Here is a 14,510-nt window from a genome sequence, read left to right on the forward strand (position 1 = left end):
TGTTATGAAAAGAGATCTAAAATAACTTCAACTATTTGTTCGGCATTACTCATGAAATTTTATATAAGAATAAAGTATTTTCTGACATGACTGGTGTAGACATGAGCTATTTTGACATTTTGTTTCTAAACTGTGCAAAAGAGAGCGAATATGATAATTTGTGTATAAATTATATTTTTGTGATTTGATTCTATTCTGTTCTGACCTTACCACGAGTGTAAAACTGTGGTCTCTGTTTGGGTTATTACAACATTTCTGTTTTCGATGAACCTACTTTGAAAATAAGGTGGCCGAGTGGTCTTTCCTGTGTACACACTCGAGACTCCGATAATAATAAGGAAAAGATACACATTATGTTTCTACTCAGCTGGTCGTCGGGTTTTGCACAACCCTACCACGGGAGTTAAACATGGATTTTATTCTAATGTGATGTTTCAGTTATGCTGTGCCAAATCAATTTTGAATAAAAATATTTTTGAACTTTTGCTTTGATATTTCTAATAACATGTTCTGATTCTGTATTTTGAAAATAAAAATATTTTGTTCTGCATTCTAAACTTTATAAATATTTATGTTTACATACTAGTGTATGTTTTTTGCTTACTAAGTTGTAGATAATTCATCCCTTATCTACATAATATTTTTCAGATGATTATAATGCTTTAGCTGGAAGTCAAAAGTAGGATGTGTTATAAGGTTTGATGGTCGTAGAGGAATAAGTGTCAAATGATACAAATAATTATTGAAGAGTTTTATTTAGTAGATTTATTATTTTATGCTATTTGATATTCTGAGTCATGGATATTTTCAAGTCTTTGTGGAGATTTTAATGTATGTTATTAAGGTACTTCTTTTGTGTCCTTCTGGAGGAAAATGGATATTTGTGTTGAACCAATAAGTTAATATTTTATATATGGAGACTCTGAGTTATTTTAAATGTGTTATTGGAGATGATTTTAGGTGACATGAGCTAATTCTCCGGACTGGAACGGGGCATTAGAATGATGCTAACTATTTGTTAAAAAGTCGTCATGGGAAAATATGAGATTGTGACCTTCCTAGCAAGAATGGTTGATTGGTACGTGGTCGAGGAACTGATCAGGAGTGATGAGACGCGTTTGGCTATAGGAAAGACGGAGCTGGGTAGGCATGTAAGGTTCCTGTATGCACACCTTGAACGATATGTGAGCCAGGCTCATGCTTGACTTGGATTAGAGCACACATGGTCGGAGATGGTAGGTTGACAGTTGAGGAAGACAATGGTGAGACGCGTGTAGCACGGTGGAGGCCGCCTAAAAGCAATAGATCATCTTCAACCATCAGAAGAAAAGCAAAACTAATGAAAACAAAGTGAATTAAAATGATGTCTAGACCCAACGGGAGTGAGAGAAGAAAAGGATGAGGAGCGGTGAAAGGTGAGGGGCAGAGGACGAAGTTTTTTTTTTTTTTTTTTTTTATTCAACTTGGAGAGTCTATTTGATTTACTGTCTCCTCTTGGGCCCAATTATCATACGTACCTTTCAGCTTTTTCCTGAATCATACAGCTTGCATTTTTGTTAGCCTTCTGCGGTGCTACATGATGGACTTTAATACACTTATTAATAGGTTACATTACTAAAGTGGACTTTATATTCATTTGGGTTGGACACATGCATGTGTATGTACAGGACAAGAAACCCTTTGCTTGGGGAAAGAAAAAGAGTATAACGTGCACGACAAAGTGTTGCTAAGGTGGGACTCGAAACCCTGCTGAAATCCTTTGAATTTAGGTTGGAAGTTGTCTCAATATCATCAGGTCTCGTTGCGCTATGTTTTCTTCTGCCAATAATTCACATTTGAATCCTATGACCTCCTTAATAAGTAGGATGGAACTCAGAATCAATCAACTTGAGCACTTTTATTTTAGCTTGAAACGTGAGTTAAAGAGTAAAATTATTCGAAACTAATTAAATCAGCGTGCTTGCTAGCAAAGTTTCGTGCGTTAAGAGGATGCGCGAGGCTTCCCCTGTTATTACAACACAAACACTAAACCATTACTACATATTTGAAATACTTTTCAAAATATTAAAATCAGATTACCATCGTAATCGATCAAGATGCATATATGTATGCATGTGCTTAATTTATTGGAGCGTTACACATACAATATATTAGCTTAAGGGAGCTTATTATAGTGGTCCACGAGACTTTTTTCGAAGTTACGAGATGGCAAGTTCTTCCTCCATTGTTCTTGAAAGTCCCCTAAGGCTTTCAGAATCTTTGTGCCACGACCTTGAAGAACCACATCAGAGTTGTTTTTGAGCAGCGCAAAGTGTCCAGTATGGCTAGAGTACTGATCGTTATGCAAAAACTTTGGGCATACCTTGTCCCAGCCCTTTTGTTTCGACAAAACTTGTACCTGCTTCTCTATCCAGTGGTCTCCAATCCTGCAAAATTTTATGGTAAGGCTTTTGCTGTCCTTTATGAACGGATCATTAGCCACAACAGTAGCTTTCTTGTAAAATTCGTCGAGCCATGCTACGTTCATGCTTGCGTAGTAGAAAGTGTACACGCTTTTCTGAATTCATGAACAAATCATGTGTCAATGCTCAAATAATTTCACATGAAAGTTGGATGCATATTGGCGACTGTGAATTATTAATTTTGCTTTGAAACTCAGATGCATGAATATGTTAATCTGGTGTACGTGTGTCTTGTGTATTTGTTACCAATTAAGACATGCATCCGTTGTACATTTAATGTATGCACAAGCATGCGCGCATTTAGAGTTGGAGAATTAAATAACTATACCGCCGGTACTTTTGCAAGTAAGGGTGCCGCCCTTGGCTGCGGACGAAATGCAGGGTTTTGATCCGAGGTACTACTTAAAGCGAACACATTTGGGTGTTCCACCTGATCCCCAAGTGGATCATTTGCCGTTGCCATGCTAAGCTGTTTGTCATGTTATAGAATTATAATAATAAAAGTCATCAAGTCAATTGTACGTACATTAACATGACATAATTAGTAATTAAGTACGTACCGTACGTAGTTTCAAAAAAGGGAATTGTAAATTAAAATAATTTTGACAAATATACATATAATTGATAAACAGTTCTCACAAAATAAAGTAATTAATTAAACTAATTACAAACTGAGGAAGTTTGTTAATTGTCATGCTTAAGATAATTATTACAAACTAACTTTGACAAATATACATGATGTAATTGATCAAAAAGTTAAAACGTGTTTAATGATGTGGGATCTAATTAATTTAATCGTCAGCTTATTGATTCATTTATGGTCATAAAAAAGGTAAAACGCTTATATTTTTTTTATTAATACTGTGGGATCTAATTTAATGATGTGTTGGGTGTATCAAAAAACATACTTGCAAATAATACTATTCTCTCCGCTCTATTTTACCGTTTCATTTTACAACTGTAGTTTTTTATTTTTTATTTTTATTACTGATTAAAGAAATATTTTTTAATAATATTATAATTTTTTTATTTTTTTAAAAAGTCTTAAAAAATATGTGTAAAAAAAAAAAAAAAAAACTCTAACTAACGGTAGCTAGCTCCCAGCGGGAAATGGGAACGGTGACTATTAGGGCTGCAACTCGAACAACCCGTTCAATGTGACGCCTCGACTCCCACGTACAAAAATAAGGGAATCGTGACGTCAGGATGGTGACAACACGGTTACGCATCCCAACGAAATGTGCTCAAGTGTGTGTGTAACATGCAAAGGTGCACAATAAAAGTCGCAGCGGATAATATAAATAAGTCAACTAAGTACCAGAAATTTAAATACAGGTGTCCAAAATAATTTATCTTTAAAAAGTTATACAGTCATCCCAAATATTTTACAAAAGGTAAATACATAAAAGATTAGGATAATAAATATCAATGCATGAGAGCAATCCCAGATCGCTCTCCCAACGGAGCCAAAGCCTAAGACTCATCATCCTCATCTGCATCAAAATCTGCGATACCATAAAACGGTACCGCAGGTAAGTATAACCCAAATAACCACGTAATATAAATGCATTAAATGCGACCAACATGCATGCATAAAAAGAATATACATTTCTCTCAAAACATCATTCCTCTCGAAAACGATTAATTTCAACACACGCCAAAATATCCGTAAAATACTTTTCCAGAAAATGGTTTACGCAGAACCCAACCATTTATCGGACACTGTAGGCGGGACTCACAGGCGGGACTTTACCACCATCCCTGCTTACCACCATCCCTACCGCGTGCACCGTAGGCGGGAATCACAGGCGGGACTCTACCACCGTCCCTACAGTTCCTTTCCCTTTTTTCTCAAATCAATCAATCCAAACAAATCCAATTTCTCACACATGAAATCATAACTTTTCCAAATCACACATGTACATGAATGCAATACACGAAAACCCAGTTTTCTTTACAAACATGATCATGCATGAAATATTGATATGTACATGCACCAACACTGATCCATAACAATCAACAACTAATAACCAATTCAATCAAGCAACCAAACAACTCCAATCACAATTCCATCCGACCCCCGAACTCCTCGGACTCAGTCCGGCATGTCAAACAATACAGTATAATATGTTAGTGCAAAAATACATTTCAATTACGAAAGTTCGTTGGAGAAATACTTACAGTGCAATATAACAATTTCCGAAGGATCACGAAGTTGAAAAAGGCGACGTTTGAGCAACACCACAGTGTAAAATACACTGTGGCCGTGGGTCACAAATACCAACTTTCAAACGGAGGCAAACGAAGACCCAAGATTGATAGGGTAGGGCCTAGGGAGGTCGGTGAAGCCAATGGTGGTGGTGGTTTGCCGTGGGTGGCGGCGGAATGGGCGGTAGAAGACCAAAATACCCAAATCGGAAATGTAGATGGTGGAGCTTCACCGGTGGCGGATCGGAGCTGGGGTTGGGTCCAATGGGTTGCCTAGAGGTCGAGAATGATGTGGTGTGAAGATGGTGGCCGGAGGTGGCGCGACGGCGGCGCTGGAACGAAAGTGACGCTGCGGCTTGAAGGGCTACTGGTGGTTAACGACGGCGCGAATGGAGGTGAGGTTAGTGGGGTGAGGTCGCCGACGGCAGGGGAACGCAATGGGGTGGGCGGTGAAGGCCACCGCTGGCTCACGGCAGCGCTGGCGTGAAAGTGGCCTGCGGCTTTGAAGAGCTGGTGGTGGTTAACGGCGGCGCGGATGGTGGTGAGGTTGGTGGGGTGAGGTCGCCGGCGGCAGGGGAACACAATGGGGTGGGCGGTGAAGGCCACCGCTGGCGTTGAAGCCGACGGACGCACGAGAGAGAGGGAGAGGTTGGGTCGTGCGCGGGAGAGAAGGAAAATAATGAAGAAAAAAGAAAAGAAAGAAAAGAAAATGAGAGGAAAGAAAAATGGAGGGAAAAGAAATGAGGTCCAATCCTCATAACTTGGGTCACAAAAATGATCCAACGGAGATGATTTTAAAACCATAAGTTCAATAAAATAATTTAAACGTAATGGTAAAGTCAAATTGAAATAATTAAATCCCACAGTAATTAATTTAAATATTAAAAGCAATTTAAATGCATAACAATAAATAAATATTTGGAAAGCACATAAAAATAATTTTCACCAAATTAAAATCATAGAAATAAACTTACTAAAAATCCAACCAATTTTAAAATAAGAGGATAAATTTTTGAACAATCAAAAATAATCCTTCAGTAAAAATACACTAAAATACGGGGTGTTACATTCAACATTTGAGCTCGATCCGATCCTACTCGTGTTTCTAAGTGTGTCAGACTGACCCGACCCGACCCGAAGATTCAACCCGTCTTCTTCTTGTTGTTGTGTGTGTGTGTGTGTTTATTTTATTTTATTTTTTTTAAATCTCTCTCTCTCTCTCTCCTCCTTACCGGGTACACGCCCAAGCCAATTATAACTGGTTGCTGAACCCTACAACACCACCTCTTCACGCTGGTGATTCCTGTCGGATTTTGTGGAATACTTCACCTAGAGTTGCGGAGGAAAGCAACAAAGAAAAGCAGCACACAGAGAGAGAGATAGAGAGAGAGATCGAGAAGGACCGGCGGGATGGAGATCTGTTGTAGAGCTTCACGGTTTCGACAGCACACGGGGTCTTCGACCAAAATACCCCTCTGGTTTTTGAACGGCGGCACATGGGATCTTCGACCAGAACATCCCTATACTTTCTTACCAGTTGCCGAGTGTTTATCCCCTTATTCTAGAATCGCATCAACAACTTCTTTGCCCAGATCTAAAGCTCTAGCCAGGGTTCCATCCTCTTCACGCCGGTGATTCCGCACTTATTCAAACGGTTGGAGTCTGCGAAATGAGAGAAAGGTGAAATGGGTAGAGACATGGACGGAGAGAATCAAAGAGAGTGGTAAAGGAAATACCGTGTGCTGTCGAAACCGTGAAGGGGAACAGAGGCGATGGTGAATGGTATCGTGAGGAAGAGAAGTGCCTTGTAACACCCCATATTTTAGTGTATTTTAATGAAGAAATTATTTTTATTGATTCAGAATTTATTCTCTTGTTTTAAAATTATTGGATTTTTAATTAGGCTATTTTTATGATTTTTAGTTTACGAAAATTATTTTTTGAAGTGCTTTCTTTAAATTAATTATTGTTATGTATTTAAATTTCTTCTCGAATTAAATTAACTTGTTGTTGGGTTTAATTATTTATTTTCTTTTTAATCACTGGGTTTGAATTATTTTATTTCACTTGCTATTTTAAAATCGTTTCCGTTGGATCATTTTTGTGACTTAAGTTATGAGGATTGGACCTCATTTCTTTCCCTACTTTTCCTCTTTCCTCTTTTCTTTTTCCTTCCTTTTTCTTTTCTTCCTTTCTTTTCTTTATTCTTCTTCTTTCCCCTCCCGCACGACCCAGCCCCTCCCTCTCCCCCGTGCATTTGTTCGTCCGCCCAGCCCAACGCCACCGCTCCGCCGTGACTTGCACCGCCCAGCCCAGCAGCTCCCCCACCCACCGGCGACCTTCCCCCTCCGATCTCAGCCTCCCCGGCACCGCCGTTAGCCTCCACGCGCCACACGAAGCCGCGGCCTTCTCTTCACTCCAGCGCCGCCGTCGCACCACCATTGGCCGCCATTTCTTCACCACATCATCCTCGACTTCCAAGCAACCCATTGGACCCAACCCCACCTCCGATCCGTCACCGGTGAAGCACATCCAACTCCATTTCCGTTTTGGGTATTTTTGCACTTCAACCACCCTTTGCGCTGCCACCCACGGCCAACCACCACCACCACTAGTTTCACCGACATCCCTAGGCCCTACCCTATCAATCTTTGGCCTTCGTTTGCATCCTTTGAAAAGTGGGTATCTGTGACCCACGGCCACAGTGTATTTTGCACTGTTCTGCAGCTGTTTTTCCACTTCTTGCGCCTCCGTAATCCTCCAGAAATTATTATATAGTACTGTAAGTATTTTTCTAAGAATTCTTGTGAATTTAATGTATTTTTTTGCACTAGCACATTACACTGTATTTAATTGCTGATTGGTTTTGCCGGATTGAGTCCGAGGAGTAACATGGTTGATTGGATTGGGTGATGGAGTTGTTAGTATGATTGGTTTAGACTATGAGAATTGTTGGCTATTCGGGTTTAAATATTGGTGTTTCGTGTATGACGTGGGTTATGGCGGATATTGATGATTTTAGAAAGTGATGACATATTTTTGGAATTACGAGGGTTTTAAGTTTTGAGGAATTAAAATAGGTTATTTCTGAAGTTTAGGCTTAAATATCGAAATACGTGATTGATTGGAAACTTACGGAAATTACGTCATTATTTTTATAGGTGACGATCTATAGTCGGCTCGACATTTTTGAGGAAAATTTTGGAAAAGTTAAGTCGTCCAGGTAAGCGGGGTTCCTATGCTAGATTTGCACAAAAAAAAAAAAAGAAATGAACTGAGGTTGGTTTGTAAAAATGTGCATGTTGTTTTAAAAAGAAAAAGTGAAAAACAACCTTAGTATATGTTTTGCATTCCCTCATGAGATACGTATGAAAGAGGAAAGAAATGTTTTTGACATGAAATGTGTAGACATGAGCAATATTTGACATGTTTCTGAAATATGCAAAAGAGCGAATATGATATTATTGAAATTTTTATGCATGTGATATGAAATGATTTGGATCTGTTTTTGATCAAATAGAAATGATATGAATATGTTTCGCACGTGTTTTGATATGATATGGATATGATAAAACTTTGGCATACTTATCTGTTCTGAATATGGTTCTGATATGATGATACTGTTCACGTGATATGGTTGGTACCACCATGATATGATATGAGTGCACCCACTTTGGAAACAAAGTGGTCTTTTTACGTGTTCTTTCCTGTGTGCACACTCGGGGCTCCGAGATTGAAAAAGGGGAAGTTCACCACATGATACTGCCTGGTTTGGCCACCGGGGATAGCACAACCCTACCACGGGGGTTAAACATGGTATATGATATGATATGATAAGATGAAAATGTTCAGTTATGTTATGCCAAAGTGTTTTTGAATATGAAATTGAATTGTTGATTTTGAGTATGAAAAGATTGAAAAGTCGATTTGAGTTTCTGATAACATGTTTTTATGAGATCTGCATATAAAAATAAAATGTCTTTGTTTCTGCATACTGAACTTTCTGAAAAGGCTCATGTTTACATACTAGTATATGTTCTCTGCTTACTGAGTTGTTGATAACTCACCCCTTATCTCCACCATCTTTTTCAGATGATTTGAATGTTTCAGTTGAGGATCAAGGATATGGAGCATGGGTGACAAGAGTTAGAATGATGGTTTAAGCATAGAAGATTTATATGGGTATTGAAAGTTTTCATTCAGTAAGCTTGTTGGGTTCTGATGTTGTGATTTGTTGGGAGATTGATGTTTATATTAAGACTTTGTATTGTCTTAGAACACTTTTTCTAGAGTAAGTGATGTAAATATATGAGTATTTTGTGCGATAGAGAAAAATTAGAGTATGTACTATGTGGAAGAAAAATGATTTTAAAGTGACATGAGTTAACTCTCCAGACCCTCGAGGACGGGGCGTTACATGCCTAGAGTTTCATCTGTAGAAGATAAAAATGTGGGCTTGAGTTTTTAAAGAGGGGGGTCGCCGGGTTGTACGGGTCGAACCCGAACATTAGTTAAAACCGATTTATCGGGTGGGGTCGGGTCGGGTCGGGTCGAATTTCATGGACAGGCCGGGTCAATCAGTTTCTTGCACAGGCCTAGTGACTGTAGCACGATCCACTGCAAATAGACTTGGTGGATCATTACGGTCTCTTCGCGTTCTTGCATGAAGTCCTCAAAAAAAAAAAAAAAAGAGTTGTTGCATGAAGTTGTGGCGACACTAAGTTCGAGAGAGTGACATATGAGTTGGTCCAACAACATTTATTGTTTCCTTCTAAATATTTTGTATAACATTAAAATTAGCATTAAATGTCGTATTACTCTCCCACTTGATGCTTTTTCTTTTTTATTCAAACCATATACGATCTACACGTCTACAACATTTCTAAATGGTGCAAAATGGAGACATTCAACAGATTTTAAACAGAAAATATCTAATGATTAGTAATTAAACAGGAATTGCTGTAATTTGTTCGTTGTTGCAGAAAAACTGTTTAATTATACTGTGGTTTGCTATAAAAGCTAACCATTTTGTTCGTAGAACCGTCGGACTCGGTATGAGGCTGCAGATCATTATCCTTAGCAAAAATCATTCCGGTGAAAGATTTCACAATTTCCTTGTGTGTTTCTGCAGTGAACAACGATATCTTTTGTCAAGCAATATTATAAATGCTGCCCATTTTGAAGTCACATATAATATAAATATATATATATATATATATATATATATATATAATTGCCTTGTGAATGGAATAAAACCCGTGGCGAACCTATTTGTTTATTGCAGAGTATAACTTTCTGCATCTCTTGCAAGTTGAGGGTGACGTTGATTTTTTGAGCCATGACCAATAGTTCCGATAAAACGATCTCCTTATCCTGGAAAATTGCCATTAATGTACTAATTACTAAACAATAACAGGATCAAGTACTTCATGTTACAATCCCGATCCATCCCATAAATAATATTGGGAAGCTAGTTGGAAAACAAAAAACAAAAGAAGAGTTAAAATGCGTGGTATTCTGCAAGATTTTGTTCGTGTCAAAAAGGGCAAATCGCGTATTATTGGAATTACCATGGAGAAAAATTGCTTGATTGTACACAATAGGCGGGGACTGAAGTTAGCTTTCGACACCTTTTCATCCAGCTTCTCCAAATAATCCTGAGTACCCTGCAGGATCGGAAGTTGTAATTACTCATTTATAGGAAGAAATTTGGAAACGAATTAAAAGATGATCAAATAGAACACAAAAAATCTTAGGAAGTAATATGTATAAAGGATAACACATATACCAGCAAAGCGGTATCAGCCATATGGGCTGCTTGGTTAAGAATGTTTTCGACGACAAACAAAAGACTAGAGCCGGCATCAAGAGTAGTTTGGTCAGCATGAAAAGGGGTTAACACGCCGCTCCCACCCTCATAAATGGGTTGCTCTGCTGTAGAAAGCAGCATCTCACTGCTGGCGGCCACAGTATTGGCTATTACAAATCGAGTGACGTTCGAGGAAGAAGGACAGGTAAGTATAAGTTGGCGTTTGTACGTTGTGCAGTAGCTTGGTCTGTTTATCATGACCGTCGGAACCGAAAAACGGGGATGAAATTTAGAAGGGAGTTGGCCGTGAGGGTATGCTTTCAGATTAAGTAACAGCATCTTATCAGTGGCCATAGTTTTGAAAATAAAACAACGAGAGACTTTAGATCAAAGTCGTAAGGTTGGGGGAGGAAGAAGAGCGAGAAAGCTGGCTTGCATGTGTGTACGTTGTTCAATATATGGTCTCGCATATTTATAGAAAAGAATTCGTGAGTACGAGGGTACTCGTGCTTTTTCTAATTCCGATCCAGATTCCTGACTGATCATCGTCTAACCAGAAAAACAAAACAAAGGAAGAAAACTATGGCAAGGCCACATGCCAAACAATGATTATTTAATCTATCAATGATTATTGAATCATGTTGGGCCTAGATCATGGCCACATGCTTGATGGTCAAGCATTGGCCATGCATGCACCTCATCTATAGGATTAGGCTCCAGAACGAAGGAGCTCACAAGATTCTTGGATGTTGAGCTGCAAAAGAGACACTAGATGATGTAGAGGCATCAAGAAGTTGAAGATCTATTCTGTCTGAGATGAAGATACAAATGCGGTATAATAGGAAGAGTAGCAAGAGGAAAGGATGCGCTAGCTAGAGCTACAAATTAAAGCAAGTTCATAAAAAAATATTGATGGCACAATATATTTAAAAAATAGATCAATTGATGAAAGATTAATCAAAGATTTTAATAGAATAATAAATACATCGATTTTGGGGTCTTTTTTTAAGAGTAGATCTATTTCTAGTACTATATATTTGTATCGACTTTCTAAGTCTTTGTTTAGGTGTCTATCTGTTTCTGATATTGTTAATTGGCAATTTGGCAGGCAAAGTCTTTGTTTACATTGAATTACTCCTTATAAAAGAACGGTTACATTTGAAAAAAATGCTTAGTTTATAAGGAAATTCTATAAAAATAATTTTTTTCCTTTTTGTGATATATTGGATTACAAAGTTTTTTTTATTGCAAAATAGATTTAGTTAAATTGTAAATTTCTTTTGTAAAATTTCTTTGTAAACCCTGAGGCTTCTCTTAAAATAAACAAAAAGTAACTAAAAAATTCAAAAGCGACTGTTTCTAGTCAGAAATCACTAAGCAAGTTTTAAATAGAGTCTATGTACAGTCACCCAAACTCAGTCCCTACGTACTCTTCCTGCATGGCCAAAAAGCGACGCATTCAAAAGGAAAAATAGCTGATTCTGGGCTCAATACGGGGACCACTATGCGTAATTGGTGACCACAACGTGCATGCATAAGAGAGCTTTCTTACTGTAACACCCCGCATTTTAGTATATTTTTACTAAAGGATTATTTTTATTTATTTAAAAATTTATTCTCTTATTTTAAAATTGGTTGGATTTTTAATGAGTTTATTTCTATGATTTTAATTTGGTGAAAATTATTTTTATGTGCTTTCTTAATATTTATTTATTGTTATGTATTTAAATTGCTTTTAATATTTATTTAATTACTGTGGTATTTAATTATTTCAATTTGACTTTACTATTACGTTTAAATTATTTTATTTAACTTGAGGTTTTGAAATCGTTTCCGTTGGATCATTTTTGTGACCCAAGTTATGAGGATTGGACCTCATTTCTTTTCCCTCTATTTTTCTTTTCCTTTTCTTTTCTTTTCTTTCTTTTCTTTTTTTCTTCTTTTTTCCTCCTTATTGCCCCTCCCCGCGCGCGGACCCAGCTCCCTCTCACTCTCTCTCTCTCGCCGTGCATTCATCTCTCCCCCAGCCCGCCGCCATGCGCCGGCGGTGGTCGACACCGCCCGGCTCCTCCGCTCCCCTGCCGCCGGCGACCAACCCCCATCAATTCCAGCCTCCCTCGAGCCCCGTGAGCCTCTACGCACGGCTGGAAGCCGCGGCGTCACTTTCGTTCCAGCGCCACCTCCGGTCACCATCTTCCTACCACTTCATCCTCGACCCCTTAGCAACCCATTGGACCCAACCCCACCTCCGATCCGCTACCGGTGAAGCTCCACCATCCACATTTCCGATTTGGGCATTTTGGTCTTCTACCACCCATTTCGCCGCCACCCATGGCAAACCACCACCACCACCACTAGCTTCACCGACCTCCCTAGGCCCTACCCTATCATTTTTGGGTCTTCGTTTGTCTCCGTTGAAAAGTGGGTATCTGTGACCCACGGCCACAGTGTATTTTACACTGTTCTGTAGCTGTTTTTCCACTTCTTGCAGCTTCGTGATCCTTCGGAAATTGCTTTATAGCATTGTAAGTATTTCTCCAAAGAACTTTCGTAATTTAAATGTATTTTTGCACTAACCCATTTCACTGTATTTTTGGCATGCCGGACTGAGTCCGAGGAGTTCGGGGGTCGGATGGATTTGTGATTGGAGTTGTTTGGTTTATTTGGTTTGGTTGTTGATGAGTTGTTTTGATTGGATTTGTTGGGATTGGTTCTGGATGGATGTTGGATCAGTGTTGGTGCATGTTCATACCATTATTTCATGCATGATCATGTTTGTAAAGAAAACTGGGTTTTCGTTTATTGCATTCATGTTCATGTGTTTATGAAAACTGGGTTTTCATGTGAGAATGGATTTTGGGTGCGTGTGTATCACGACCCCAAGCCGAGATGGGGCATTAACTCGGTGGAGCTCCTCTGGTTACTCGGGAGCGGAATATACTGAGTAACGTCCCCTAGATTGTCGCCGGGCGACAATGGGATTGGACGAGATGGTCTCGTGCCGACTCCGTGGTCCTTCTGCTGGCGGGGACTAGAGGATGTCTGGCCACGTACGCGCTGGGAGCGGAACTGGGCATCGCTTGTTGCGTAGTGTGGGTGCTTGGCCATGTACGCGCTGGGCGCGGAACTGAGCACCGCTACGAAGCCAGGACGTGCGGATGGTCCATAGGGGAGGCCATGGTGCATATGGAATTAATGCATGGTGCATTTGGAATTAATGCACTATTTTCCCAGAAAATAGTGCGAGTTGGATTTTTGAGTAAATCATTTTCTGGGAAAATGTTTTACGGATATTTTGGGCCAAAATGGGATTTTGGCGTGTGTTGGAAAATTATCATTTTCGGGGAAAATGATGTCTTGTGGAAAAATGCATATTTCATCATGTGCATGCATGTTAGTTGCATTTAATGCATTTTATATTACGTTGTTATTTGGGGTCATACTTACCTGCGATACCATTTTGTGGTAACGTAGATTTTGATGTAGATGAGGAGGAGGAGGGCGAGCCTGAGGAGACGGCTCTGCCTGAGGAGTGATCTGGGATCACTCGTTTGTTTATTTGAAACTATTGTAATATATTTTATGGATGACTGTATAACTGCTATTTAAATCTTTACTGATGTTTGATTGTAAATAAATTATGGTACTTAGTTGACTATCCGCTGCATTATTTTATTTGTACACTGTTGCATGTACACACACTGGCACTTCGTTGGGATGTGTGACCGTGTTGTCACCATCCTGGCGTCTCGATCCCTGTGTATTTATGTAAGGGGGATTGGGGGCGCCACAGGTGGTATCAGAGCAGTTCGGCTCTGGGTAAAACCACACGTCCCTTAGGATAGTACCAGAAAATTATTTTTATTATTTTAAAATAATAAAATTTTTGTTTAAGTGGTGTAAGTTAAGTTATTTATTTTATATTATGAGTTTATTGCTATTATATTTTATGTTAATTGATGTTATTTGATTTATTTATTTTATTTCTTTAATTAGTGTTTACCTTTGGTTGAGTATGGTTTTATTGGCTT

The 14,510-nt window shown here is 38.9% G+C and overlaps 1 protein-coding gene across 1 annotated transcript; it reads right to left on the bottom strand.

The window, feature by feature from the left end:
* Positions 1 to 1,919: 1,919 nt before the first annotated feature.
* LOC121242106 lies at positions 1,920 to 11,288 on the bottom strand. The gene is made up of 6 exons (XM_041140018.1): positions 10,459 to 11,288; positions 10,241 to 10,336; positions 9,938 to 10,043; positions 9,695 to 9,795; positions 2,791 to 2,931; positions 1,920 to 2,557 (listed from the first exon to the last, which is right to left on the bottom strand). Exons 1-6 carry the CDS (start codon positions 10,831 to 10,833, stop codon positions 2,156 to 2,158), a joined length of 1,221 nt encoding a protein of 406 aa, XP_040995952.1. The 5' UTR covers positions 10,834 to 11,288; the 3' UTR covers positions 1,920 to 2,155.
* Positions 11,289 to 14,510: the final 3,222 nt, after the last annotated feature.

The sequence above is a fragment of the Juglans microcarpa x Juglans regia genome, chromosome 8D (genome assembly GCF_004785595.1).
Source record: "Juglans microcarpa x Juglans regia isolate MS1-56 chromosome 8D, Jm3101_v1.0, whole genome shotgun sequence".
NCBI lineage: Eukaryota > Viridiplantae > Streptophyta > Magnoliopsida > Fagales > Juglandaceae > Juglans > Juglans microcarpa x Juglans regia.

Coding starts and splice junctions, on each gene's coding strand:
- LOC121242106 (XM_041140018.1), bottom strand. CDS start 10,833: ATGGCCACTGATAAGATGCTGTTACTTAATCTGAAAGCATACCCTCAC. Junction 10,337..10,458: donor TGGCTGATACCGCTTTGCTG/GTATATGTGTTA, acceptor CCGATCCTGCAG/GGTACTCAGGATTATTTGGA. Junction 2,932..9,694: donor ACGGTTCTACGAACAAAATG/GTTAGCTTTTAT, acceptor CATGACAAACAG/CTTAGCATGGCAACGGCAAA.